The 25,737-nt window shown below is 30.1% G+C and overlaps 2 protein-coding genes across 6 annotated transcripts in view; one reads left to right on the top strand and one right to left on the bottom strand.

The window, feature by feature from the left end:
* On the top strand, window positions 1-25,463 carry LOC111617900 (WW domain-containing oxidoreductase-like). 5 transcript variants are annotated; one of them, XR_002755503.1, is made up of 12 exons: window positions 1-124; window positions 205-305; window positions 10,808-10,872; window positions 12,578-12,635; window positions 14,503-14,681; window positions 21,096-21,202; window positions 22,854-22,942; window positions 23,212-23,397; window positions 23,460-23,721; window positions 24,026-24,213; window positions 24,776-24,888; window positions 24,980-25,463. XR_002755503.1 is itself a non-coding variant. In XM_023359255.1 (11 exons), exons 2-10 carry the CDS (start codon window positions 211-213, stop codon window positions 24,206-24,208), a joined length of 1,224 nt encoding a protein of 407 aa, XP_023215023.1. In that variant the 5' UTR covers window positions 1-124; window positions 205-210; the 3' UTR covers window positions 24,209-24,213; window positions 24,980-25,421. The 5 variants fall into 5 exon arrangements, 4 of the variants coding, with proteins under 4 accessions (XP_023215023.1, XP_023215022.1, XP_023215021.1 ...); XM_023359255.1 differs by lacking the exon at window positions 24,776-24,888 and having other exon boundaries at window positions 24,980-25,421; XM_023359254.1 differs by lacking the exon at window positions 24,776-24,888 and having other exon boundaries at window positions 24,923-25,421.
* Window positions 24,266-25,737, bottom strand: part of LOC111617898 (ubiquitin conjugation factor E4 B-like) — a 52,672-nt gene continuing 51,200 nt past the window's right edge. The window contains exon 26 of the mRNA XM_023359248.1: window positions 24,266-24,622. Coding sequence (XP_023215016.1) covers window positions 24,549-24,622 — 74 coding nt within the window. The 3' untranslated portion in view covers window positions 24,266-24,548. The remainder of the gene's footprint in view (window positions 24,623-25,737) is intronic.

Here is a 25,737-nt window from a genome sequence, read left to right as displayed (position 1 = left end):
TTTACTTTATTATTTATTCAGTTTGTAATAAATAAGACAAATTTGTGACATCACGTCACACCGGAGTGGTACAGTAAACAAACAATACAGAAGTTGGCTGTGGTGTCAGTCACGCAGGTTATCGGTAATGTTATCGTGGCATTTTCATTAATTTTTATAAGTAAAATGAAATTTATTTCGCTCGTATATTTATATTCTATTTAGATAAATATGTCTGCTTTATTGCCGGAGACGGATAGTGAAGATGAACTTGCACCAGGATGGGAGGAGAGAGCAACTTTAGATGGGAAAGTTTATTATGCTAAGTTAGTTTTATATTATTAATAACTTTAAATATAAATTACACTGTATTATTAATTATAATAGATATTTCTGATACAAGTCAATCATTATTTAAATAATCAAAACAATTTATATCTCTCATTTCTTAAGTATACTTGGATAAATAGGTTTTGGAATTCTTTTCTGCTCAGTATTATAGGTATTGTGGCTCTGCCTTTAATGTAGGACTGATTATACTGAAGTGAGGAGACGTGTAGATTGAAAGGAAAATAAACTGATAAACTTCTCTATGGGGAACAGCAATATGTAATATCCTCTATAAGCCAAACTTGATCTCTCCAGTCACTCAAAAATTCCGGTTAATCAATCAAATATTTTTACTTTTTCTTTTCGGAAGAATGCAACACGTGCATTTTGTATTGGAGTGTAATTATCATTCGATGTCACCTACATTAATATATTTCTAGAGAAAAAAAATACGCTTGACGCCAAAGAGGGATCGTTATGCATATGTTGTGTTTTTCCAAAAATAAAGATATTTGATCGGCTGTAACTGGATTTTTTCGAGTGACTAGAGAGATTTTGCAGGCATGTAGAAAAATGGTAGTCAACCTGGTCCCTACCGCCCACCGATTTGAGCTTTCTTGGTGGTTGGTAGGAGTTTTGTCCGATGCCAAAAGAACTTTCCGTTATTACCGCGCATCTATGACTCACTGACGGAGCAGTTTGTACTGTAACAGTGGCCATTACTTGAGTTGAGCTCATTTTATGGTGGGGTTGGCATTGCCAGATTTAGCTACTTTTTTCAATTTGACATAAAAAAAACACTTGGTGCACTGGCAAAAAAATTTTTGTGTGTATTATAAACATATGCAAAATATAAATAAAAAGATAAATTTAACTACATATTTTTACTAAACCACTACTCAAAAATTATGAGTACTTTGCAGTTGTGCTAAATTAACTTGCTGTGGTTAGGTTGCTGTTGGATGGGTGGTTAGAAAATTTTACTACCAACAAAGATACAAAAGTGGGTGGTAGTATAAAAAGGTTGACTATCCCTGATGTAGAGTTTGACTTATAGAGGATATTACACACGAAAATAAACTGGTTTTTCCTTTCCAAGGTATATATTTTACTATGTTAACAACTGCTACTTTACAACTGGTTAATATTAGACAAAAGTAAGCACTATAAAAACCTAAAAAACTGATTTGTTAGGTTATTACAGTGTTTATTCTACTGTGGAATACATTTTGGTGCAAGTTCCTTGTCGGCTATTACTTAGGATAAATTACAGATTATCGCTTATAGATGTCCGCCTCCTTTTGTAATTTATCCTGTTTTCTTATACAGTGGTGGTAAAAAATTGCATTACTTTTAAAACAATTTTTTATTTTTGTGAAATATTGCACAATTATTTTAAAAACTTGTTTTTAAAATAATTGTGCAATATTTCACAAAAGTTGCATCATATTATAAAAGTAGCAAGCTATTTGAATGAGTCATACTATTATGGAAGATTGCATTATCCAAAAAACTCTGTAAATACTGCCAGAACTTCCAGTGTGTGTTTTTACAACTTGGACTGCTATGCTGCATTATGGTGAAATACGTGCAACTAACACTACGAAAGAAAAGTGTCCATTGTGTCCATTGCTTTACACAAAGAAGGACTTGCTACATGTTCTATAGCAGAAATAATGGGCTGTTCTCAGTCTACTGTTGTTTGACTTCAGAAGTTAAAGAGAACTGGAAGCACTGCGAAAAAAGGTGGCAGTGGTCATCCATGCTTATCCACAGCAGCCAGGACAGGTATTTGATCAATTGTGTCTTCAGAATAGAAGGTCTTATTCATCAGACCTTAAGACAGCAAAACAAAACGAATCAGATGTTCAGTAGAAGCATCTGCATTTACTGTATGAAAATGGCTGTTTGGATCAGGTTTGGTGGCACATTGATCCAGAAAGAAGCCTTTACTGACTGCCAAAATGAGAAAATAGCATCTAGCAAGGGCAAAAGAACATTGATAATGGACTATTGATCAGTGGAAATCAGTGGTGTTTTCTGAAGAATCAAAATTCAACCTGTACAGTCTGATGAAAAGCAGACAGTCAGACGTCACAAAGGGGAGGAACACCATCCAGACTGTATTATCTGTACCGTCAAGCATCCTGTTTCCCAGATGATTTGGGGCTGTATTTCCTATGAAGGAGTTGGTTGCTTACAATTTGTGCAAGGAAGTCAATGCTAAAGTGTATATTGACATTTTGGATAAGAAATTACTCTCCACCATCTGGGAACAGTTTAGGTCAGCTTCCAATTGCATATTCCAGGATGATCCATGTCATAGGGCCAAATTGCTATGGAATAGCATTCTCTAGGCATTAAGCTTTAGTTTAACTAAAAGCTTAGTTGTATTGTATTTTTTCAAATTGCATGCAGGTTTAAAAATGGAAAAGTGACCATGGAATCAACAGTTTGACTTGACCTAGAAATAGTCTGGATTTTACCATATCAAAAATTGTTGGAATAAGATGGGCAAAGAAATAATGAAAAAGAAGCCAACATCACTTTACAACTCCAGGAGTCACTAATTTGTGTATTTCACCACAAATTACAAACTGAGTAAAGAATACATTCAAGAACTCATCCAATCAATGACCTGGAGATGTGAAGCAGTCATTAACACTAGATGAGGTACAACCAAATATTAAGTTTTAATAACATTTCTATTTTACTTCTGTAGGTTTTTCAGTAGAAAAACAATCTGTATTGTATTTTTTGTCATCAGATTGACCACTTGGATGCATCTTATATTGTACGAGGGCTGTTCGAAAAGTTCGCGGCCTTGCCTATATGCGGGGCTGCGATCAATTTAATTTTTGGCGGGAATAATTCANAAAGTTCTGGATCCAGATAAAATCTAATATATCATTTTTTTTTAAATAAATTAAATTCTTACTCGATATTTAATATTTTTATTTCGGTTGGTGCAGTCCTTACTGAAGAAAACTCTGAAAACTCTAGGCGGCCAGGTCCAGGTCACACGGGTTCAGTGGCTTTATCCATTTGGTCACTGGTGGATTTGTAGAGAATTCGTAATAACTAACGAAAATAAACAGAGGTTGTGCACGATCCTCTTGAAATATATGCTAGGAAACAACTTGTTTCTCCATGATAGCAAATAAGCAGAAATGGCATTTATCCAAAAATGTGGTACTAATTTGCTTGGTATATTTACTGTTACCAAATTTAATTACGGATAGTATTAAATTAATTAATTAGTATTATGCTATTTTCTTCTACCTATTTTGCAGAAAGACGACACCAGATGCGGAAACCTTAGGGGCAGGAGGCCCCGATTAACTATATACAAACCGATGCGAACCAAAAGTAAGTAAGTTCAATTAAAACATTTTCCCCTGAAAGGAGTTAGGTAGATGACCGGCACGTTGTTGACAGTAAACGTATGATGTATACAGGGGCAAGACGCTATTAATTTAAGGTAGAGAGCATATATTTTAAATTAAATACATTAAAAATATGATTAAAAATTGCAGCCCGACATCGTCACAATATTTGCTCGTTCATTTTTTACTCTTTTTTCCTCACGAACACTAAAAGACTTTTTAAATCCATTGTGGGTTCATTCAGGCTTACAATGAAGCGGAAGATGAAAAGGGACGGGATTCGACATAACTGAGACTGACCCCCGTATGAAAAATTCTAGGGGAGTTGTTGTCCGGATTTGATTCTGGATTCCCCAGGCCCGGTTTTTATCCGCATCACAGTTCAGTTGATAATCTGAAAATGTATCGAGTTTTTCTTGAACAAATATTGAACTTTGCAACGTTATTTCCGCTAAAATGGGCATTTAACAGAATAACGATGATAACAATCTCACTCATAATCATCCACAAAAATAGAAGAAAGACGATTAAAAATTAAAACGTGTAAAATATTACTGTAGATAGCTTACCGATTAGGAAGCAGCAAAGAATATATTTCTGTTACTAACAACAATTCTATCGTTTTTTTTTTTTAAAGGGCAACGTAATTGTTCTTTATAAAAAAGATATTTATGGTATTGATTACAGCGTTGAGTTGAATAATGATAACTAAAGTGATGAATGAGTGCAGTATTCTTTATCTGTTGCCTCTTTGTTAGTTAAATGCAGCGTTTATCTCCAGAATAGGCGGAACAACTATGCACGAGTATATTTTTTTAAGTATCCCGGAAATGAAAAATTGTTTTGACAGAATATTCCAAGATATAATAACGTATGTCGAATGATATATATTGATATCATTACATGAGTTTTGAATGACAAGCCATAGGGATTTAAAGCTAGGGGGAAAAAAAAGTTGAATATATCGATTTTATATGTTTAAAATTGAAATTAAAAATAATGTAAACAAGTTAAAACCACGAGTAAAACTGTAGAAATAAATATAATTTCGTTAAAATGTATAAAAGGTTTTTGGATTAAAAAGTTAGTAAAATATATATATATATAAACCCCTTAAAACTGGCTATAAAATAAGATGTAAGAGCAGTTTTAATTGGTCTTAAGGTGTTTTTTAAAAATATTTTACTACCTTTTTAATCCAAAAACTTTTTATACATTTTAACGAAATTATATTTATTTCTACAGTTTTACATATTTTAATTCATTCAAAGCTGCGGTGACTAGATTTATGGGAAATAACCACGAATTTCTAGTGTCAACTAATGATGTTATCATACTTCGACATATTTCCACACAACTTGATTGATGCGATCGATGAACAGGGGAAACATCAAGCATTTCCGAAATTAAATTTCGTTAGCAGGGACAAACCATGCTCAAGGATTATCGCTGGACTCTCAAAAGAGAAAGCAACAGTGAAACTAACAGAGAGTCCGTTGTTCGTCACCGCAAGTTAACTGTATATATTTCCCTGCATACTGAAATATACTTGAAACATCTAAACCTCGCGCAATAGAGCTTTTTCATAGTCATTTTCGAATTCTGTGCACCCGTTTCCAATATAATTTCGGTCCGGAAACAAGAGAAAGTTTTAATTTATTTCCTAGAATTATAAATGAATCTAAAAATGTGTCATTTTTTAAAAATTTATTTTAATAAATACCGAATCTTCAAACAGTTATTAAATTTCGTATTACGTTTTATTAAATATAAAAATTTTTTTACAATTAAGAGTTATTTACAAATTTAATTGTTGAAGTCACTATTATTCAGATTTGTACATATGTTACCGCTAAAGCTCGAAATCCGTTAATGTGCGCATTACCTAGCTAATCTGCAGATTAACTAGGGTGATCCGTTAAAGCTGCGAAAATTATTCCATTTCTCAAATTACCTAGGTAATGTTCAGATTATCTAGGTAATCTGCAAANCCCAGTGACTTCCACCCTTTTCCAAATTTAAAATAATTCTTGGTTGGAAAGAGATTCCACTCAAATGACAAAGTCATTTCTGAAGTAAACGAGTATTTTGCACACCTTGACAAATCGACCTATTGTAATGGCATAAAAAAGCTAGAACATCGCTGGAATAAGTGCATTGCTAATAAAGGAGACTACATTGAAAAATAAAAAAAGTTTTAACATTATTTTGTTTGTTGTTCTATTTGAGGCTGCGAACTTTCCGAACAGCCCTCGTATTTGTTACAGTTTAAGCCCTGTATTTACATAAATTTAATAAAAAACATTACATTTTTGCAGTTAGCAGTTACTTTTACATAATTTCAGATACATTTTCTGTTAATTGTGTTACTGCTTAAACCTTTTTGCAATCTTTCACAGTTGCAAAAAACTGAAGGTGATGCAGTTTTTTTTACCACCACTGTATGTATAAAGAATTTATTTTTCAACCAATTTTTTAGCATAATATATTTATCAGAAATTTGAATTGTGCATTCCAGAATTTTTTTTCACATATTTTAAAGTGAAATAGCTTTGATAACTTTAGATATCCACCTCCTTTTGTAATTTATCCTATGTAATGGCTAATGAGGGACTTGCTTCAAAATGTATTTTACAATATAATATATATATATATCTGTATATTTTTTTTTTTTTATTGTATATGAGAAGAAAAAATGAGTTTATTTTCCTTTTGATCTACATGTCTACTTCTCTTGANCTGTGAGTTATATATATATATATATATTTTTTTTTTTATTGTATATGAGAAGAAAAAATGAGTTTATTTTCCTTTTGATCTACATGTCTACTTCTCTTGATATAATAAGTCTGATATGCTGTTCTGTACTTGTTATTAGCATTTACAACTTTTAGTTATAAAACTCATCTCTACCCTCAAAATTAAAATTTTTGCCAATTAATGATATAAAAATTAGTTTTAAATAAAATCTCATAACAGTTGGCACCACACACAAGTTTAACTTTTTTGCTGGAAAAGTTATGCGACTTATTGCTGGATTTTTTAAAGAAGTTAATGAAGATTTTAATATAAAACAGTGTTCTTCCTAGAAAATTTTACTAACAGGATGAAATGAAAAAATAATCGGGTGTACCAAAAATAGTTCACAATATAATAGAGTCCCAGAAACTTGATTCCATTCATTACTTTGACAATATGTAAAACTCATCAGGTTGTTAAAAAAAAAAAAGTACAGTACATGTAATCTAACTTTTAACAACACTCCTCTATAACAACACTAGGATCAAATAAGTTAGTTTTTCATTGGCAACACTTAATAGCATCATTTTCATATAATAAAGAATATAATTCTTTTTTCAAGGTGCCACTGCAAAACACCACGTCGTGAATGTCACTAACTTGAAAGTAGCCACTGAATAGCCACTATTTTTTTTATTAAAATTGAACTACAAATAGAAATAATCACTATTAGTAAATAGTTAATATGTATATGAATTTGTACATATAATACCTTAAAATTTTGGTATTTAAACTAGCATCATCACTATACTGTAAAACTTTTCATTTTCTCAGTCTACATTAAGTCAAGTTAGCAGGATTCTATAGTATTAAAAAATTATCTGTTATTTATATTATAACCCTTCTTTCTCTACTAACAAATACATAAAAGTTTTTAATCTGTGTATCTAATTTATCTGTTTTTAATATTCTGTACATTTTGGCTCCATATAATATAATATACATCTCACTATGATTACATATATTCAAATTTCCAATATTTTTTGTTTTGCATTCTACTAGATTCCATTTGGCTTCTTAAACTGTCTTTCCTTCTTTTTTTCCTGTTTTCTATTGTTCAATTATCTCATCCAGATTTGGATAGAACAAATTTTGGCTCAGGAATATATAAAAAATATTGACCCATATTTATATAATGTGTGTGTGCATGCATGTGTGGTAGGATCAAAAAATTTGGGGACTTGCCATATAGTTCCTTGCCTTCAATAGTTTAAAACACCGATGCACAAACACCTTCAAACTAATCCCCTTGTGGAAGCACATTAGTACGATATCTGGCAAGAAACTGTGCAGGCATGTTGTCATGGAGAAGGTACTATTGTGCACTTCACCACATTTCTCAAACAGACGCTAAATATCTGGATGTAAATATCCAAATATAAGACTGTCAGAGCTTTACAACTTATAAAACCATAATTTTGATATATTATGCTCATGCTCATGACAGTATATGTTGTTGGTGTGATATCTAGATCTTTCAGAACTTGCTTGAAAGAGCATAAATACAATATTCAAAAGTCTCTACCTAATATGGCACTTTTGGCTTATGCCCTTGTGGATTTAATTAATGTAGTGTACTGTAGGGTCATGAAGATCATCAGAAATAAACAGCTATGACATATAGAAGCCTTAGAAATATGTAAATCAATGCATAAAGGCTGGTCTGCTGTTAGGATCTTAGCATGTAAAGATCTCTAAATGTAAAACTTGCTGTTTAATATCTAACAAATAATTGGTTTAACAGTTTGGACTGGATACTGGTCACATCCTGCCTGTCTAACTGACCTGAACAAAAGACATGCCCCCTGAATCTTGCACCCATACGTAAGTGTAACCTGATCAGTTCCAGATTGGGCCCCTGCTTATTAGGTTTTCACACATGCAAAAACAACCGACCCACACATCTGTTAACTATAAAGACTATGACACACTTTCGACAGCTTGAAGGGCACAGTTTGAAATTGACACCTAGTAACTTTCAAGAATGTTTTTTTTTATAGTTATTTGTTAATTTTGTTCTTCATCACCCATGTATTTTCTANAGAACCCATATAACGAGCGATTATTGCCGAATTAGAATTTTTAACCACATTTTAAAATTTATTTAATTTAAAATATATGCTCTCCACCTCAAATTAGTAGTGCCTTGCCTCTGTAAATTATGCTATTCCTGTTAGCAGTAAAGTCATGCCGGTCATCTATCTAACATCGTTCTCGAGATTAAGGAAGGACAGACAGACAGACAGACAGACGAATTGATAGGTCTACAATTTTTTGAAATTGTAGCCCAACAAGCAAAATTTTATATTTTTGGTATTTTTTATATTATTTTATTTCATCTTTCTTTAAATTTGAAATGTTTGACATTCTCTAATTCTTCTATCCTTTTTTCTTGAATTCTTAACTGTTGAATTTGTAACATTTGATAGAACTCTTCTTAACCTGAAGATGGTCTTTTAATATGACTGAAAATGTTTGTTATTAAATATTGTTTTGCTGCTTAAAAGGTTGATTGTATTTGTTATTTTATTGCACAAAATCAACATGATTCATGTGCATATAATAATTATTTTCCAGGCATATACTGTATTTCTATCAGGTGTCTTCAGTGTATCACATTCACATATCTAAACATATTTGTATGTATGGAACACTAGCATGCCAGATTATTACCAGACAACTGTATTATTGGATACTTTTCACAAGGTATTAGATTAACAAATGCCAGATTAAAAATAAAATACAGTAGAAGTTCATTAAATACTAAGAAAATTTAAAACTTATATATATATATACGTAGTATGATCCAGAAGTTCAGGGACTTGGCTTAAAATTCCTTACCTTAAAAAGTTTATATTACCGATGCACAACCACCTTCAAAGTAATTACCTTGGGCAACGATACAGTTTTGTCAGCGCTCGTATAACTTCTGGAAGCCATTTTTTGAAACCTCCCGTAAGGCCTCCTGCGATGCTGCTCTCACCTCATCTGATGACACAAAACGGCATCCCTGCAAATGCTTTTTCATTGATGGAAACAAATAAAAATCACACAGAGCTAAGACTGGTGAATAGGCGGGGTGTGAAAGCACATTAATTTGAGATTTGGCGAGAAACTGTGTGACCATTTGGGACCGATGTGCAGGTGTGTTGTCATGCAGAAGGTACAAGGTACCAGTCTCCACTTCGCCAGATCTGCAGCCGTTTACAACGAATGGATTCCCTCAAACGACGTAAAATGTCTAGATAATTGAGAGACCAACTCAACATTTTCCTCGTTCTGTGAAGTCGAAGGTCGGCCAGAGCGTTCATCATCTGCAATGGATTCTCGGCCCTCTTTAAACCTTTGATTTCACCATGATAGAATCACCGTACACCTTTCTTAGCAATTTTAAAGTCTTCATAGATATTTTACCTAAACGCTGACAAAATTTAATGTTGCAGCACTGTTCTTGAAACTCCATTTTTATTACGTCGCCAAACAAAGGTAACTATCTCCGAAAAAAAACAACAGCACTTGCGGTTTAATCACGTGGCATGGGCGAAATCAACCTGAACACGTAGGGGTAGTTTGATAGAATCCATTTCATACACTGTAACTTTAAATACATGCTTTTGTTGTCATACATTACTGCAGTCCCCGAACTTTTGGATCGTACCACGTATATATATATTCAGAGATGGAGCCAGAAATTTCTAAATGAGTGTAACCCTCAAGACTGATGGCCTGAGTAGATTTAGTATAGTTTTTGAGGTTGGTAGGCTATTGTAAAAATGCAATAGCTCACAATCACTAGCAACTCATTATTGTAAAATTGCCATTATTGTAAGATAGCTCCTTGCATGTCACATGCAAGCTGTATGCAAACCAGTGATAATTTACACATGACAATGCACAATAAAAATGAAAAAAACTGAACAAGTATTAAATTTTATTTTTCTATACCTCATGGCTATCATGTAGCTTAGTATTTGACTCTGTTTTTCTGTTTTACCCATCGGTCAACTCCTTGTAACATTTTTTTAATGCCATTTACTGAAAGTAAATGGTGTAAAAAACCTGAGTGAGACGACAGTGGTGACCAGCAAACAGTTGAAGGGAAGAAGAGCATTAGTGTGGAAAATGCCACTCTTGTCATCCCATATAGCTATAGCCATGTACTGTACATTACATAAATAGTGTTATTCTTTATGTACTAGTTTTAGACAAAAAATGAATAAAATGCTAATTATACTATAAAAATTTCTCTAATATTCAAAAGATTAATTGCTTATATCTAACTGGCAAAATTAATTAAGTTTTTGTATTTTTAGTCATGAAAGTAAGACAACACAGTGGACACATCCAAGAACAGGAAAAAAGAAGAGAGTAGCAGGAGGTAAATTTGAATAAGAAATTAATATTGTTTTTAAACATATAAAATAACAAAGGTATGTTGTTGTTTTTATATGTTTAAAATATTTATAACATCCTTAGGTTACAAATACAGCCCTGTTATAAAAATTTTTTATAATTTATTTATTATAAAATGACTGACTAAAGAAAATATTAAAAACTATAATATCAATGAGAATGTCTAATTTTTAATATCCATTGCTGCAAAATTAATTGTTATATCTTACCATCATGAGATGACAAACACTAATAAGATTAATAAAATATAATTTTTAATCATTTTGACATATTAAAACTAAAAATATTATGAATAAATTAAACCAAAAAATGTCGATTGTGAGTACTTTTGATAATATTAAATAACTCTATAAAATATTAAAATTAAAGTAACAGGGAGATTACTCACAATATCATGCTCTGCTTTACAGTACTGGTATACACCAATGATATTAAATTAATGAATTCTGATCCCATCTTTGCTACAAAATGATTTTAATTTGTTCACTCATAATTTTAAGAAAGTCACTGTGATTTTTAACATATCTAAAACTACTGCCATGGTTTATACCCTACTTCAAAATACCCTTTGAACATAAATAACTGTCATATCTTACACCAATACAGTTTCTGATCTGGGATTAATTCAGGCTTATAAAACACATCACAAAACTTTAAAATTTTGACAAAATTGTAAAAACTCGCTGTTTTACATTTACTGTCATATCCTGTTCAAGTCTTATATGAGATAACAACTGTTCTGAAGATTTAACAGTTGATCATTTATAATGATAATGTAAGTTCTGAATCATAGACTTAGACTTAGAAAAATGTTATTGGAAAAAAGATGGACTTTCAGAACAACATTGTATATTAATATTACATGTTATATTAATTGTACAGTGTATTAACAAATTTTAAAATTACTGTTTAATTTCTATAAAATTTGTTTTGAATTTTAAATTACACTTCATTGTACACAAATCATATTTATTTAAATTAAAATTTTTACTGCTCTATCCCTATAAAAAGTCTTCTAAATACTACTTATGACTAAAAGGAGAACTTGATAGATTGTTGCTTGATGCTCATTGCATGCATACTGTACTAGATATTATAAATTTTATACAGTTTAAAGAAAAAAATGTTATGCACACAATTAAAATAAAATTTTCTAATATATTAAATTGATAAATCTTAGTGTTGAATTTCAAATATTAGAACATTGCAACTCATTTAATATAAAATATTTTATTAAAAACTTCATATTAATGTTTGATAAAATTAGATCATGTTTAAAAATGGTATAAAGTACATAGTTTGTTTCACGAATCTTGGTCAGGCTGTAAAAATGCACAGTACAGGAACACATCTATTTACTTAGTGAAGGGAACAAATTGTTGACAAATCTTTGACAAGATAACTGTGTATTACCAAAAAGGACTCAAACTTTTAAAATTTCCAAAGCCCCAACCAACTAGTATTTTGCATTGCATGGCCAAGATATATGAAACAATCCATAAAAGTCTAAATGATTCATTTCCCAATTGCAAATTGTACTGTATCTTTACTGCGTTTTTGTTTCTATTATTTTCATATTATTTTGTATATTTGTACTTTTTTGTTGATGTAATAACTATAATATTGTAATATTGTTTCTGCTAATTATATTGAAACAAAAATATTTTTAGAACTTCCATATGGATGGGAGAAAAAGATTACTGAAGATGGACATGTATTTTATGTAGAGTAAGAATTGTGTAAAATATAAATTTTTTCCTTTTTCTTATATTAAATGTTGTGTGTAAATTAAGATTATAGATTTTTAATACAGTAGAGTCCCGAAAACTCGACCTAATGTGGACCGAAGGGTGGCCGAGTTTGTGAAAATGCCAGGTTATCAGGAATGGAGTTAAAAAAGAATAAGTACAAGTGTTTCCTCAGAAAATACTGTACTGTACTTGTATGTATTGTTTGCTTGAGAATAAACTGCCCAAATACCCTTAAACAAAGGAAAAGTATGTACTTTATGAAGGCATAGAGCCTTTACTACATGAAAATGAAAATGAATGAATACACAGTGCACAGTAATTTACCTGATAAGACAGACCTCAGAAAAATACTCTGAGGCATAAAGCTGTCTATAATGAAAATTAACTAGGGGTTTTTTTCGCCTTGCCAGGGTGTGGCCGAGTTATCTGGACTGCTGGGTTATCGAGTGCTGAGTTTTCGGGACTCTACTGTACTAATTTTTCAAATTGTTGTTCTAATCTAATTAATAATACAAATACACTCAATTTTGTTTTTACATGATTTGTTTTGATTTAACACATTTCAATGATTTGTCTTTTTAAAACTCTTCATTTGATTTTAACTCTAAGAAGAAATATTCATACTTCCTTTTCTAGGATGATTCCCATCCTAGAAAACATTGGTGGACTTGACATATCGGGACAGCTGAAAAATCCCAGGAATTTTTCAGCTGCCCAGATTTGATCCTGGATCTCTGAGAGCAGTAGGCTGGCACCAAAACTATCTCAGCAAGTCAGCCATCGATTAAGATTTGGCTGTTTTATTTAATTGTTGCTACACATATTCAGCCTTTCATTCAGACTATCTCGTAATTAAAGCAGTTGAAAAAAATTTAATTCGGAGTTTGATGATTTATTTATATGACTGCATTTCTTTCAATATAGAGTAGTTTTTGTAAGCCATTCGACATTAAAAAGTTATAGTATTTTGGTGTTTAATTGAAGAAAATCAAATAAAAAAATAATTTACAATTTGTGCAAATAATATAAATTTAATAAATTTTGCTGATAAGTTACAATTATTTTTTTTTTATTAATTAAAATTGAAATATTTTGTGTAAGCACATTCTATTATTAATTTTTATTATTACAGTATTATTTTTACTGGTTCTAAGGTCTGGAATCAAGCTTTGATTTTTCCATATGGACAGTGCCTATTACTTTTCCAGCTGTTGTAAATAACAGAGGAAAAGTATGACAATTGGTCAAAGAATGCCCCCCAAGATTTTTACATTCTTGGACTTAGGACAAAAATTCGGAGGGGTTTTTTCTGTATATATGGATGTTAATGTGTGTGGGGGGCATGATTTTGTTCACCCTCTTTAAAGCTTATTAACTCCTGTGTTTTTTGTCAAAATTTTCTGAAAGTTTGCAGGGACGTTTGTGAATTAGGGGGAAGGATGCTATTAAATTTTAGTGATTAAAGGTCAACCGGGTGGGGAGCTAAAGGAGGTTATGTCATATCTCGAGTAGGGTCTAACTTAGTGATGATTTTACTCATTAGCATATACAATTTTTTATAAAACTCATCACTCTCCTCAAAATTAAGTTTTTTGCCATTTTATAATAATTAAAATTTAAAAAGTTTTAAAATAAAATACCATAACAGATGATGCCACATATGTAGTTTTAAATGTTATCAGGAAAGTTAAACAACTTGTTGTTGGATTTTTTTATGTGCATTTCTTGGGAACAGATATACCATGTAAAAACAGAATTGGGTGTACTTTGTAATGTATATTATAAAATTATAACAAAGTTATATTAAAACATAAGTAATATTAACTAAATTATTAATTTTGTAGTCACATAAACAAAAAGACGACATACACCGATCCTCGTCTAGCATTTGCTGTTGAAGAAAAAGAATCTTCGGATGATATTCGCCAGAGATTTGATGCTAGTACAAATGCTCTGCAAATTCTCCATGGACGTGATTTGAGTGGAAAAATTGTCATAGTAACAGGATCTAATTGCGGAATAGGTATTTTGTGCTTTTTAAACTATGTAATGATTATTATTATCTGAGAGATGACAACTACTACATATTTTTCATACTTTCTGCAGAAGTCTTATGTAAATTACACTTATGGATAATTCTCTAAAAACTACAGAACCACTCTTTTATACTCTTGAATAAGTGCACTAATGCAACAAGTGGCAGCAAAATGTGTAGGTGTTAATTAACACTTTGCCTGCATAGAATCACTAGTATGACAAGTCTCAAACCAATCAGTGCATTCATAGCAATCTTGTGGAATGTACAGAGAGTAAGTGCTTCCAGTTTGTGAGTGACGAAGAGTCTGTCTAAAAATTGTTCCTGTGCATGACCCAGTTGCACACTCATATCTAAAAATGATGCACACTCTTCTGATATAACAATTGGGAGCAGTGGAAAAATCCATCCACCCCACTCTCCAACTATAACATATGATCCTGTGCCTATTGATTGCCCTTTTCTCAGATTGGCATCTCTGTTAATTATTATTGTTTAGTAAATTCTGGGTCTAGAGAACATCTGTATACAAGCAGGCAAAACATCCAATTCTAGCATGGTAATAAGATCATTTATTTATTTATTACCTTAATTAAACCAACACTCTGTGAACAATAAACAAAAACTTCTGTTCTCTAAAACCTCTATTAAATAGACAGTATAATGGATTACATGTGTTTTCATAAATATCATTTTAAAACTATCATACTTATCATTTGTACGATGGTTTCTTTGTGTTCATAAATTTTCAAATGAGATTTTCACCATGCTTGCAGGAATTGGGATTAGAGTCCTACTGTAGGTCAGATCTATATTTCTCTTATTTAAATCATTAATTTTTAATTATTAAATTAGATACAGGAGTGTGCTTAATACTTTTTATCATCATATTATGTTAATAATCAATAAAAATAACTGTTTTTAAACCTTTATGGATTACTCAATCCACTTTTATCTAGATTTGTCATAACAGTAGACTTATAATAAGTCGTCTGAATGATCTATTATCTTTTATTTAAAATTGAAATGCATGTTGGACTTTTAGTCTCTCTTTAGTCAGTTTTTACACTTATTTTTCCAACATTTGTTTATCTACATAAACAATTACATTTATTATTTTAATAATAATTATTAACATTCATCATATGATTACTATATAATTAACTTACCTTATAATTAATGATGTTATTTTAAAACTTAAAAAAAAGGTACGAATATACAAGATTTTAAATAAATTCTAATTCCTAAAGTTTATAAAACATCTGTAAGTACACTTAGAATTTTGAACAATAAAATAACTAATAACTTACATTAATAACAAAATTTTGTACATATTTTTGGTTTTGTATAAATTGCATAACATTTTACAAGATTTTAAAATAACATCATTACAAGGAAACATATTGAAATATGTTTCCTTATAATGATGTTATTTATTAATATTAATTATATGGTATAATAATTATATAATTAATCATATAATATTATAAATAATTATTCATTAAAAGTTGTGTTTTCTCCATTAAATTAATTAGTCATTTTGACCATCCCACTTGATGGTCAAAGTGACAAATTATGTACAGTATCTAAGCTTGCTTTTTCCTATAAATAGGAAAAAAAACAAGCTTATTCCTTCAAATAAATTTATATTTCTCCTTTAGTATCGTATTATATATTGTTTCTTGTTTTCAACTTTGATTCAGTTACTTTAACAATTAAAAATCCTAACCATAAAACATATTCAACAAAATAATTTGATACCTCAATTTACAATTAAAAAAAATATTTTATACTTTTAATTTTGTACTATATTAAAAAAAATTATTTCATAAAAAGTTATTAATTCAAATTATAAGAAATTGCAGAAGTGACTTGAGAATTGTAAAAGAATTTGTTAGGCATTTGCTGAATTAACAAGCATTCAATGTATTACAAGCATCATTGATAAATACTAACAATTCTACATATCATCTTTCACAAATATGACGTAATTCTTCATCTCCATAAAGCATGCAAATATTTTTTTACATTTCCATTAAAATACAGAAACAGTTTATACAAAACGTGGTTAGATTTAAGTTCTTACATAAAAGAAAATTAATGGTTTGTTTTGAACATGATTTGTTTTTAATACTTTTATTATTTTATTTATTTGTCAAAACCATGTCTTCAAGTGGATGATGAAATTATTTGCCAAGTGTCGAAAAATGCACCAAGTCGTGACATTGAATTAGAAGTATTATTATTATTTTGTATATTTTCTCTTTTCTTTCGTAGAATTGAACTATATATTTTATTATATATTATTACATTAGCCCTTAAAAATAGATAAATATTATATAACAATTTTTTATGCTAATACTCTTGTTCTGAGGATAATAAGGTCTTTATCATGGCCATTTTATGCTTGGTCAGGGTCAAATTAATGCTTAACTTATCTAAGCAATACCACTCATGAAAACACCCTGTGGATCTTCTAGTATTAGATTGGCAAGCACATTTTATGTGACGGTGGAATGGCCAAAGTGACTAATTAATCTGATGGTAGTAGGCATTAAATTTGTCTTTCTAAGTTTTTGTAATTTTTCTAATTTTCTAACATTGCATTAAGTGGATTTTTCTATATTAATCACTTTGGAACTCAACAGTAAATGACCAATAACATTAATAGTATGGTTAAATGAGTGTAGGTAAAAAAAAAACTACAATCGGGATGAATAAAAACAATTTCCACTAAGATTGTAGTTGGAGCTTGGTCAAAAAAATGGTATATCCTATATTAGGAAGTTTTTGAGAAAGAGGACATATTAAAATGCTGGTGAATTGAATCATTTTATTAATGTGGGTATACTGTATAACCCTTAGAACATGTAACTGAACTGTGAAAGTTTTTTAGGAGACAGATCAATAATGCACAAATCCAAATTTGTTAACTCATTTTTTGTAGTTTTGCAGAATATGCCAGTTTTCTGCTAAGCACCTCAACTGTTTAAATATGTTGCTTTAATTTTTAATTAATCAATCTTCAAGTTACATAATAAACTAATAGTTAATACTGGATGAATTATGTATATGCTTGCTAGCATATAGTTGAAGTAAGAAATTCCATCAATGTAAACTATTGTGTTGCAAATAAATAAGAATTAAAATTTTTTCTCTGCTGACAAGAGTTGACTTCCTTCATGTAATAAATGCTGCATTTTTTAATGGAGCATTTATTACATGAAGGAAGTCACATCTTGTCTTATGACATTAAACAATAAATGTTTTACTCTACAAACTAGAGTAAAGTGCAAATTATGACTAACAAGTTTCAATTTTCATACCCTCCAAAATCTCATTTATATATATCTATAACCTATATAATCGTGTAATTATTATTGGATAAATTTTGTCACCTAGCCAGATATAAAAACAGAAAATAACACAGTACACATAAAAAGAAAATTGTGTGTCGTTCACTTGACAAATCTATCTAAAACAATTAAACTTCCTATCTCAAGGTGCTTTAGCCAATCCTTTGAAAGTCGTTGGTATTACAAATCTTAGTATTTATCTTTATCTTATTTAGCGTAAAAGTTTAACAGATTAATTCATAAGCATAGACATTAAGAAGATAGGAATTACCCTTACTTAGTTTCTCTTTTCTGGTAACAATTTCCTTATCCCTTGTATTCGAAGCTAGTCTTAAAAGCTGAATTAGAAATCTTCTTCCAAATTGGGATCAGCAAGGAAGTAGTTCTCTGCCAGCTGAGCTTGTTTCTATGTAGCATTAAGATTATTTTACGAAATTAACCACATAATAATCATTTCTAATTTGATTATTTATTATAAAGCAGAAAGTTTGACAACTAAATTATAATTTAAGAAAAAATTGTGTAAATTGAAAGACGTATTAGAATATTTTTAATAGCAGTACAATTTAATATTATTTTATAGAAAAAAATGTAAATAAAATATACAAAAAATAAAAGTTTAGTACATTAATATATAATTATTTTAAACGGAAATTAAACATTTCTTATTATCAATTTATATCACAAATTAAAATATTTTTTGTTAATCTTGTGTATAACCTTTATTTTTTATGTACTTTATAAAGATTAGACAAACTTTTGAAACAAACGATTTACATGCAAATGAAGGTGTTAGTTGCAAAAATTGATTTTCTAAAAAAGTGTTGACATATATCAACAATCCGAAAACAATATGCTCTTGTTTTTTTTCTTATTTATTTTCTAAAACTTCTATTTAATCTTAATATTTCTTTTGTCTATAATAATAACGTTACACTATAGTATAAACAGTGTGAATGAGTGCAGATAATACAGAAGGAATATTTGTTTGGTTTGAAGCAGCAGTTTGAAACATTTATTAGAAAATTCCAAAAGAAGAAAAAAGTTGTCAAATATGTAAAATATGCATAGCAATGAAAGGAAAATTTGTTTACATTGATGAAAGAATGGCGTATGATAAAAAAATGAACTGAAAGAATGTTGTTACACATGATTAAATTCCAGTTATTGCATGAACGTTATGTATTTGCTCGAAGAAAAAAAAATTAAATCATATGGAATTTAAACAACTTATCGAAGTTATTTAAGTGTTACATGATTTACTAATTTAGTTTTTAAAAATACTTTTGAGAATTGTCCGTATATATTATTTCGATTTTGAATTCAATAAATTATACATTGTCAAATTTAATGTATAAAGACAATCTGTCATGATTTTTCATCGGTATTTATTAGTTAATATCATAATATAAAAACCGATAATTTGAACGTTGTTTGCTAATGATAAATTACTATTTTGTTTAAGTTGATTGCATTACCTTTATCTACCCTTGTACAGGAATTATAGAACTTTAAAGTACTTGAAGATTTTTTCATAGATCTGGCTTGATTAAGTACTTAAAAATAAATCTAAATTTTTTAAACATAAATTATAAATCCTTAAATTTATAATTAGAATATTTATTAAGTATTTATTGACACTTATATTTTTATATTATATCATCTATGCTTGATAATCAATAGTACTGAAATATTCACTTATGACTATTGATTTAATATAAAATTACTGCAAGGTTTCTCTTTACAATGTTAAACGAAATTTAAGAATATTAGTTTGCTACAATTTTTAAATTATATAACCTTAAATATATAATGATACACAAATTATTTGATGAAAGATTTTGTTTCCTTTGATTTTATATATTTTTAGTCAATTTGTTGTAGTTTGTCGTGAAAGACTTAACCATTGAAACAACTTAAATATATATATATATATATATATATATTTTTTTTTCTTTCTTTTTTTTTTGTTTAGTAATTTTTCAAATAAGATTTGATTGTATGATTCTCTTATCAAATAAGAAAGTTACATCATCATTTGTTCATTATCTACTAAATGAAATAAAATGTTTTCTCTTAGTAAAGGATTGAAGAATACCTCCAAGTAAGAGAGTTTTATATTCAATTTAAATAGGTAATTGATATTGATTCAATGGTAGAAGATTATCATCTAAATATCATATTTGTTTACTTTAGTATTCAAATCTTACCGAATTTGACAAATATTATTACCGTAAAACTATGAATATCAGAATTTTTTAATGAAAAAAATGAGTTTTTTCCTTTTTTGCATAAATTGAAAATATAAATTCTAAGAAATTCCACACACTATTCTGAAAATATTTATTAAATTAATTAAATATTTATCATTTTCTTATTATTTAATATTGAAAATAATGAATATGAGTAGGAAAAAAGAACAAAGAATAATAATAATAATCGAAAATTTTTTCGTTTGAATAATAGACGATTTTCGATATTAAAATTTCTATACGTATATAAAGAAAAAAAAACTATGCAATTTTAATATTCCCGATGCAGCTTCTAAAGAAACTATTTATCATTTTATTTCTCCATCCGAAGAAATAATAAATGTCTTAGATCAGCGGAAAGATCATTCAGGAAGCTCATTTTTCTGTTTGATAAAGTTGCTGAAAGAAGCACAATTTTGAGAAGTCCAATAAATGATATTCGCTGCCTGTCATAATTACATCTTTTATATATACATATAGCGTATAATAATAAGTCATCACGACCTATTCATTAAAATAAGATTTTACAGAAGCCATATAAAAACAAGATATTTTTTATATTTANTTGAAACGGCTAGATCTTTATCTTTTCATGGAGCCGAAGTGATCATGGCAACCCGCAGCAAAGAAAAGACGGAGTGTGCAATTTCGACCATTAAACAGGGAAATTTGTAAAGAATGCCCACTAGGGGGCGTCCCTGGCTGCTAGTGTATTATAATGCAACTAAATTCATACATTTTAAAATATTTGATCATTACTATTATATACAAATAATTTGTTTTGATTTTTTTAGGGTTTGAAACGGCTAGATCTTTATCTTTTCATGGAGCCGAAGTGATCATGGCAACCCGCAGCAAAGAAAAGACGGAGTGTGCAATTTCGACCATTAAACAGGAAAGGGTAAGTCAAAGATGAAATATTAGAAAGCTTTACTGATGGAAAATTATCAAGAAACAAATAGTGAGAGAGATTTAATTTTGAGCATCTTGAATTTGACCTAAATAATTTTATCATGAAAGTTAAAAGCCAGCAATACATTGCATAATTTTCCTGGCAAAAAATGTTTAAGAAACACACAACTAAGTTTAAAATTGTGTGTGGTGCCATCTGTTATGAGATTTTATATTATTGATAATAATAAAAAGGCAAAAGGCTTAATTTTGAAAGTAGAGATGAGTTTTTAAAAATATTGTAAATGCCAATAACAATTAAAATTTCCATTCAATGACATGAAGTTTGAGGGGGATGGTCACTCTATCCCTTCAAACTTTAACCATTAAAATTTAACAGCATTAATGCCCCTTATATACAAGTTACCATGCTAAATTTCACTTCTTTATCTTTCCCCCATCCAGAGATATTATACAAAATATGTCAACACACATCCATTGAATTTTTATTATCCTTTTTTGGGTTCAGAGGTCTGAAAACAACAAGATTTGCAGAAAAAACCCAAAGGGTCAAGTTTCATCTGATTCCAATATATTCCCATATAATATACAGCCAGAAAAGTAAAATTAAACAACAATTATGAAAAAATAGTTAAAGTATGTTATAGTATTATGCCAATCTAAAATAAATAAGTGATACAAGGACTATTTAGAAATCAACCTCCAGTGAGCTGTTAGAGAAAACAAGAAAGTAAGTTAACAGTTTTATTATGTACAGTACAAATCAAAGCTACTTCTTGACGCAATCACCCTGTAAATTCAGGCACTTAAAAGAAATTCATCCCATCCTTTGATATCACCTCAAAGAACTTGCCACTGGAACAGAGTATTTATGCCAATTGTCAGCTATTCTTTGTGTGGAAATGCTGCAATCCCACTCAGACCATCTAAAATTCACTAGGGAGCAAGGTTTGCACTATGTTGTGGTACAGAAATAGATCCCAATGAAACTACTGCAAAGCTTTTGTGCAAACAGCTAAGGGGTCATGCATTGTTGTTCAGAAATACTCAATGTCAACATTCTTCTGTTTGTTTGAATGTCTCTACAAAGCTCTTTCAAGATTTTATCAGCAGGTCTGTGAAGTTATCTCCTAGGTGGTAACTTCTTTGACGAAGGAATATAGAAACTTGTCCCACAATGTACAAGTGCATAAATTTGCAGGGTGCTTAATTTTCATATAGAAAAAAGAATGGAAGAAAAAATTTCTCTTAATCCATCAAAGCCAAATGATGGCCTGATTAGATTGGACCATATTCCTACTACCATTAATAATTAAACACTAAGTAATTTGGCCTAGTAGTAGTGTTAGGCTGCCATCTCTTATTAAATTTAATAATACAAGATGACAACCTGACACCTACTTCTAGGCCTAATTAATAATAGCAGAAATAGTCAAATGATTGCCAGTCTTATTCGGCAATCATTTGACTTTAATATAACTATTGGGCTTACTGATTATTTGTACAATAACGTGCTCATTTTGGTAGGAAATCAGCTTAGCAAAAAAGTTAATATCTTAAAAATGTAGTGATCAGTTAATGCTTTCACATTATCTAATGAGATATCATCTCTATTAAAACTTTTAACAAATATATTTCAGCCTCATGCAAAGTTAGAATGGATTCATTTAGACCTTTCATCCTTAAGAAGTGTAGAAAAATTTGTGGAAGATTTTCGATCACGTTACAGGTTTTGTTTTTAATTTTTCTTTTGATTCTGATGAAACCGTGTTGTTGTTATTAAGCTGTTTCTTTGCAGACACACTAAGGTGACATATATCAACACTTGGCAACTTATTGACTATTTATTCAGTATTTATCCAACTGAATAAATAGTCAATAAGTTGCCAAGTGTTGATATATGTCACCTTAGTGTGTCTGCAAAGAAAAAAAATTTAATTTTTCTGTTTATTTTGTTATAAAAAGTATCATTTTAAGTATTTTTGAAATATTTTTCAGTGCTCTTCATATATTGATACTGAATGCGGGCGTATTTAGTCCTCCTTTCACTCTCACCGAAGATAACTTTGAGAGCACCTTTCAAATTAACCATCTTAGCCATTTTTATTTGACCAAGCTTCTAGAACCCGAAATGATTCAAGCCGGTTCCTGTAGAGTCGTAGTGGTGTCCTCCGAAAGTCACAGGTAAAATTGTCGTCAAACGAGGAAGTAATATATTTAAACGACACATACCTTGTTTCTTCCAGATTTAGTTACCTAACTAAGGAAAACTTGTCTGAAGAGAAACTTTCTCCTACAGTTTATAAAAATTACGTGGGTCTAAGAGCTTACAACAACTCAAAATTGTGTAATGTCTTGTTTAGTAACGAATTGAATAGAAGATTGTCACCCAAAGGCATATATTGTAATTCGCTTCACCCAGGAAATATGGTCAGCAGCTATCTTTCGAGACAGTGGTGGCTCTACAGACTGCTTTTTGCACTCGTTAGACCGTTCACCAAATCTCTGGTATTTGTTACAAATTAGAAATATTAAATTGTGTATTATGAATTATATTCTAAAACAATCATCTGGCCAGCACTCTTAAGGTGTTAGCCTACTGCTCTCACCTTTCTTTATCCTGGTCACATCATCACAGCTTCTTAGTGCCCACGGGGCAGAGTAAAAACTGATGAGCAACAAGAGCAATGATTTATATTTTAATAAGATTGTGATACTAAAATCAAACATTGAGTATTACTCATAATACACAACTTATTGACAAGTGAAGATATTTGACTCACTGAACTAATTTTTATAAAAAACTTTTCAGCAACAGGCAGCTTCTACAAGTATATACTGTGCCACGGTACCCGAATTAGAAGGCGTCGGAGGAATGTACTTTAACAACTGTTGCAGATGTCAGCCATCCGCAGCTACCGAAGACAAAGAACTGGCTGAATTGCTGTGGAACATGAGCGAAGCAATGATCAAAAAAGCCCTAGAAAGTCATTGACATTGGTAATGTTTAAATTAAAATTTGTACGTAAATTAAAAAATTCACACTAAAAACTTTGGGACATTTCTTATTTAATTTACAAAACAACAGATTGAGTCCATAAAATACAAAATCAGACGTATACTGTATTTATTGTACTGTCAATTGTGATACAGTACACATATTGGATTTTGCTTAAATGTAAAAACTCTTTACTATAATGAGACTCCACATAAATCACATATACTACGTCTGTTGTTGATAGTGTACAGCCACACTAAGTGAAAGCTTTTTATTTATTTATTTATTCTGGTCCATTTGAATTTTGGTCACTTCCAAATTTTTAGGTAAATCATCATTAATGAAGAGGTAATCTGTACTTATCCTGCTTGGATTGTTTCCATGCTTGAATCCTGTTCTTCAGGTCAGTTGCTAGAAAATACAAATATATTTAAAATTTGATCTGACAACAAACAGTATACATAAAATACAGAAGCAGAATGCCACAAAATTTTGTTTTTAATAGTTTCAGCAGAAAAGCACTCATTGATGTTTAAATAGAAATCATCTTATTTATCATTACAGTTACTATAGTGTACACAAGTTTCAAAGCAGATGCATGTCTAATGCCATGATGATATAAAGAATTTATCTATTGGAATATTCTGTTCTGCAACAGATTCCTATAAACTTGGCATGTATGAAAATAAACAATTTTTTTTCTCATTACAGACAGTCTGAAAAAAAGAGGAAATGACATGGATTTCTAAAAAGATTTTTCTGTTGTAGATACCAGTGATACTCTGTCTGCTGTACAGATGCCTTTGCTTTCTACAACAAAACAACTATAGCAGATAATATCAGTCAATGCCTCCAGGCAGCTATTTTTTATCTGATACCCACAAACTCCATTCGGGCAGAAAAACATTTTTGTCTAGCATTTTAAGTAATGTCCTTGGATTGTAAATGAATAAATTGTTTATTTTTTGCAATCTAAAAACATTAGTAATAGCAGTTACTATCAGTTCAAGTACAGTGGCAGACAAAAATATAAAGAGAAGTCTGGTGATTAGCACAAAAAACAAATGGGGTCCCTGTTCCAGTCAGCTCAACACACCTTTTGTTATCACTATATTTTTGTCAAGAAACAAGTACAGAGGAGCACAAGCACTAATGATTATCTTTTCCTTTCAAAATACAGCATTAAGGAAGAATGTCAATTGCTAAAATGGTGCCTATTTCTTGTTTTGGATTTAATGTACAAATTTATAACTTAGTATTTGCACTTTTATTAAAAAAAAGTATTTAATATTGTTTAAAATGTTGATGGTTGTTATTTTTTTTCACTAACTTTAGAAAATGAGCACTGCCTCCAGGAGTTCTTACATCTAAATTTATCTTGTCATACTCTACATACTGTAATGACTCTTTGCCACAAGCAGGAACATGTAATTTGTATGTGTATAAACTAATTTTCACTGGTTGCTCTGAAAATTTTATGATCACTGCACCCAACCATTAATGAGTGTGTGTTAAGTTTCTCCAAG

This window comes from Centruroides sculpturatus, unplaced genomic scaffold, assembly GCF_000671375.1.
Source record: "Centruroides sculpturatus isolate CEXI.00-Female unplaced genomic scaffold, Cexi_2.0 scaffold215, whole genome shotgun sequence".
Lineage (NCBI taxonomy): Eukaryota > Metazoa > Arthropoda > Arachnida > Scorpiones > Buthidae > Centruroides > Centruroides sculpturatus.
Note: the sequence above shows the minus strand (reverse complement) of the source record. Positions and strands in the feature narration are given on the sequence as shown.

What these genes read in the sequence shown, in the direction of transcription:
- LOC111617900 (XM_023359255.1), top strand. Translation starts at nt 211, where the DNA reads ATGTCTGCTTTATTGCCGGAGACGGATAGTGAAGATGAACTTGCACCA. An exon ending in CGACCATTAAACAGGAAAGG is followed by an intron (nt 21,203 to 22,853) that starts GTAAGTCAAAGA and finishes AATATATTTCAG; the next exon opens with CCTCATGCAAAGTTAGAATG. An exon ending in GACCGTTCACCAAATCTCTG is followed by an intron (nt 23,722 to 24,025) that starts GTATTTGTTACA and finishes AAAACTTTTCAG; the next exon opens with CAACAGGCAGCTTCTACAAG.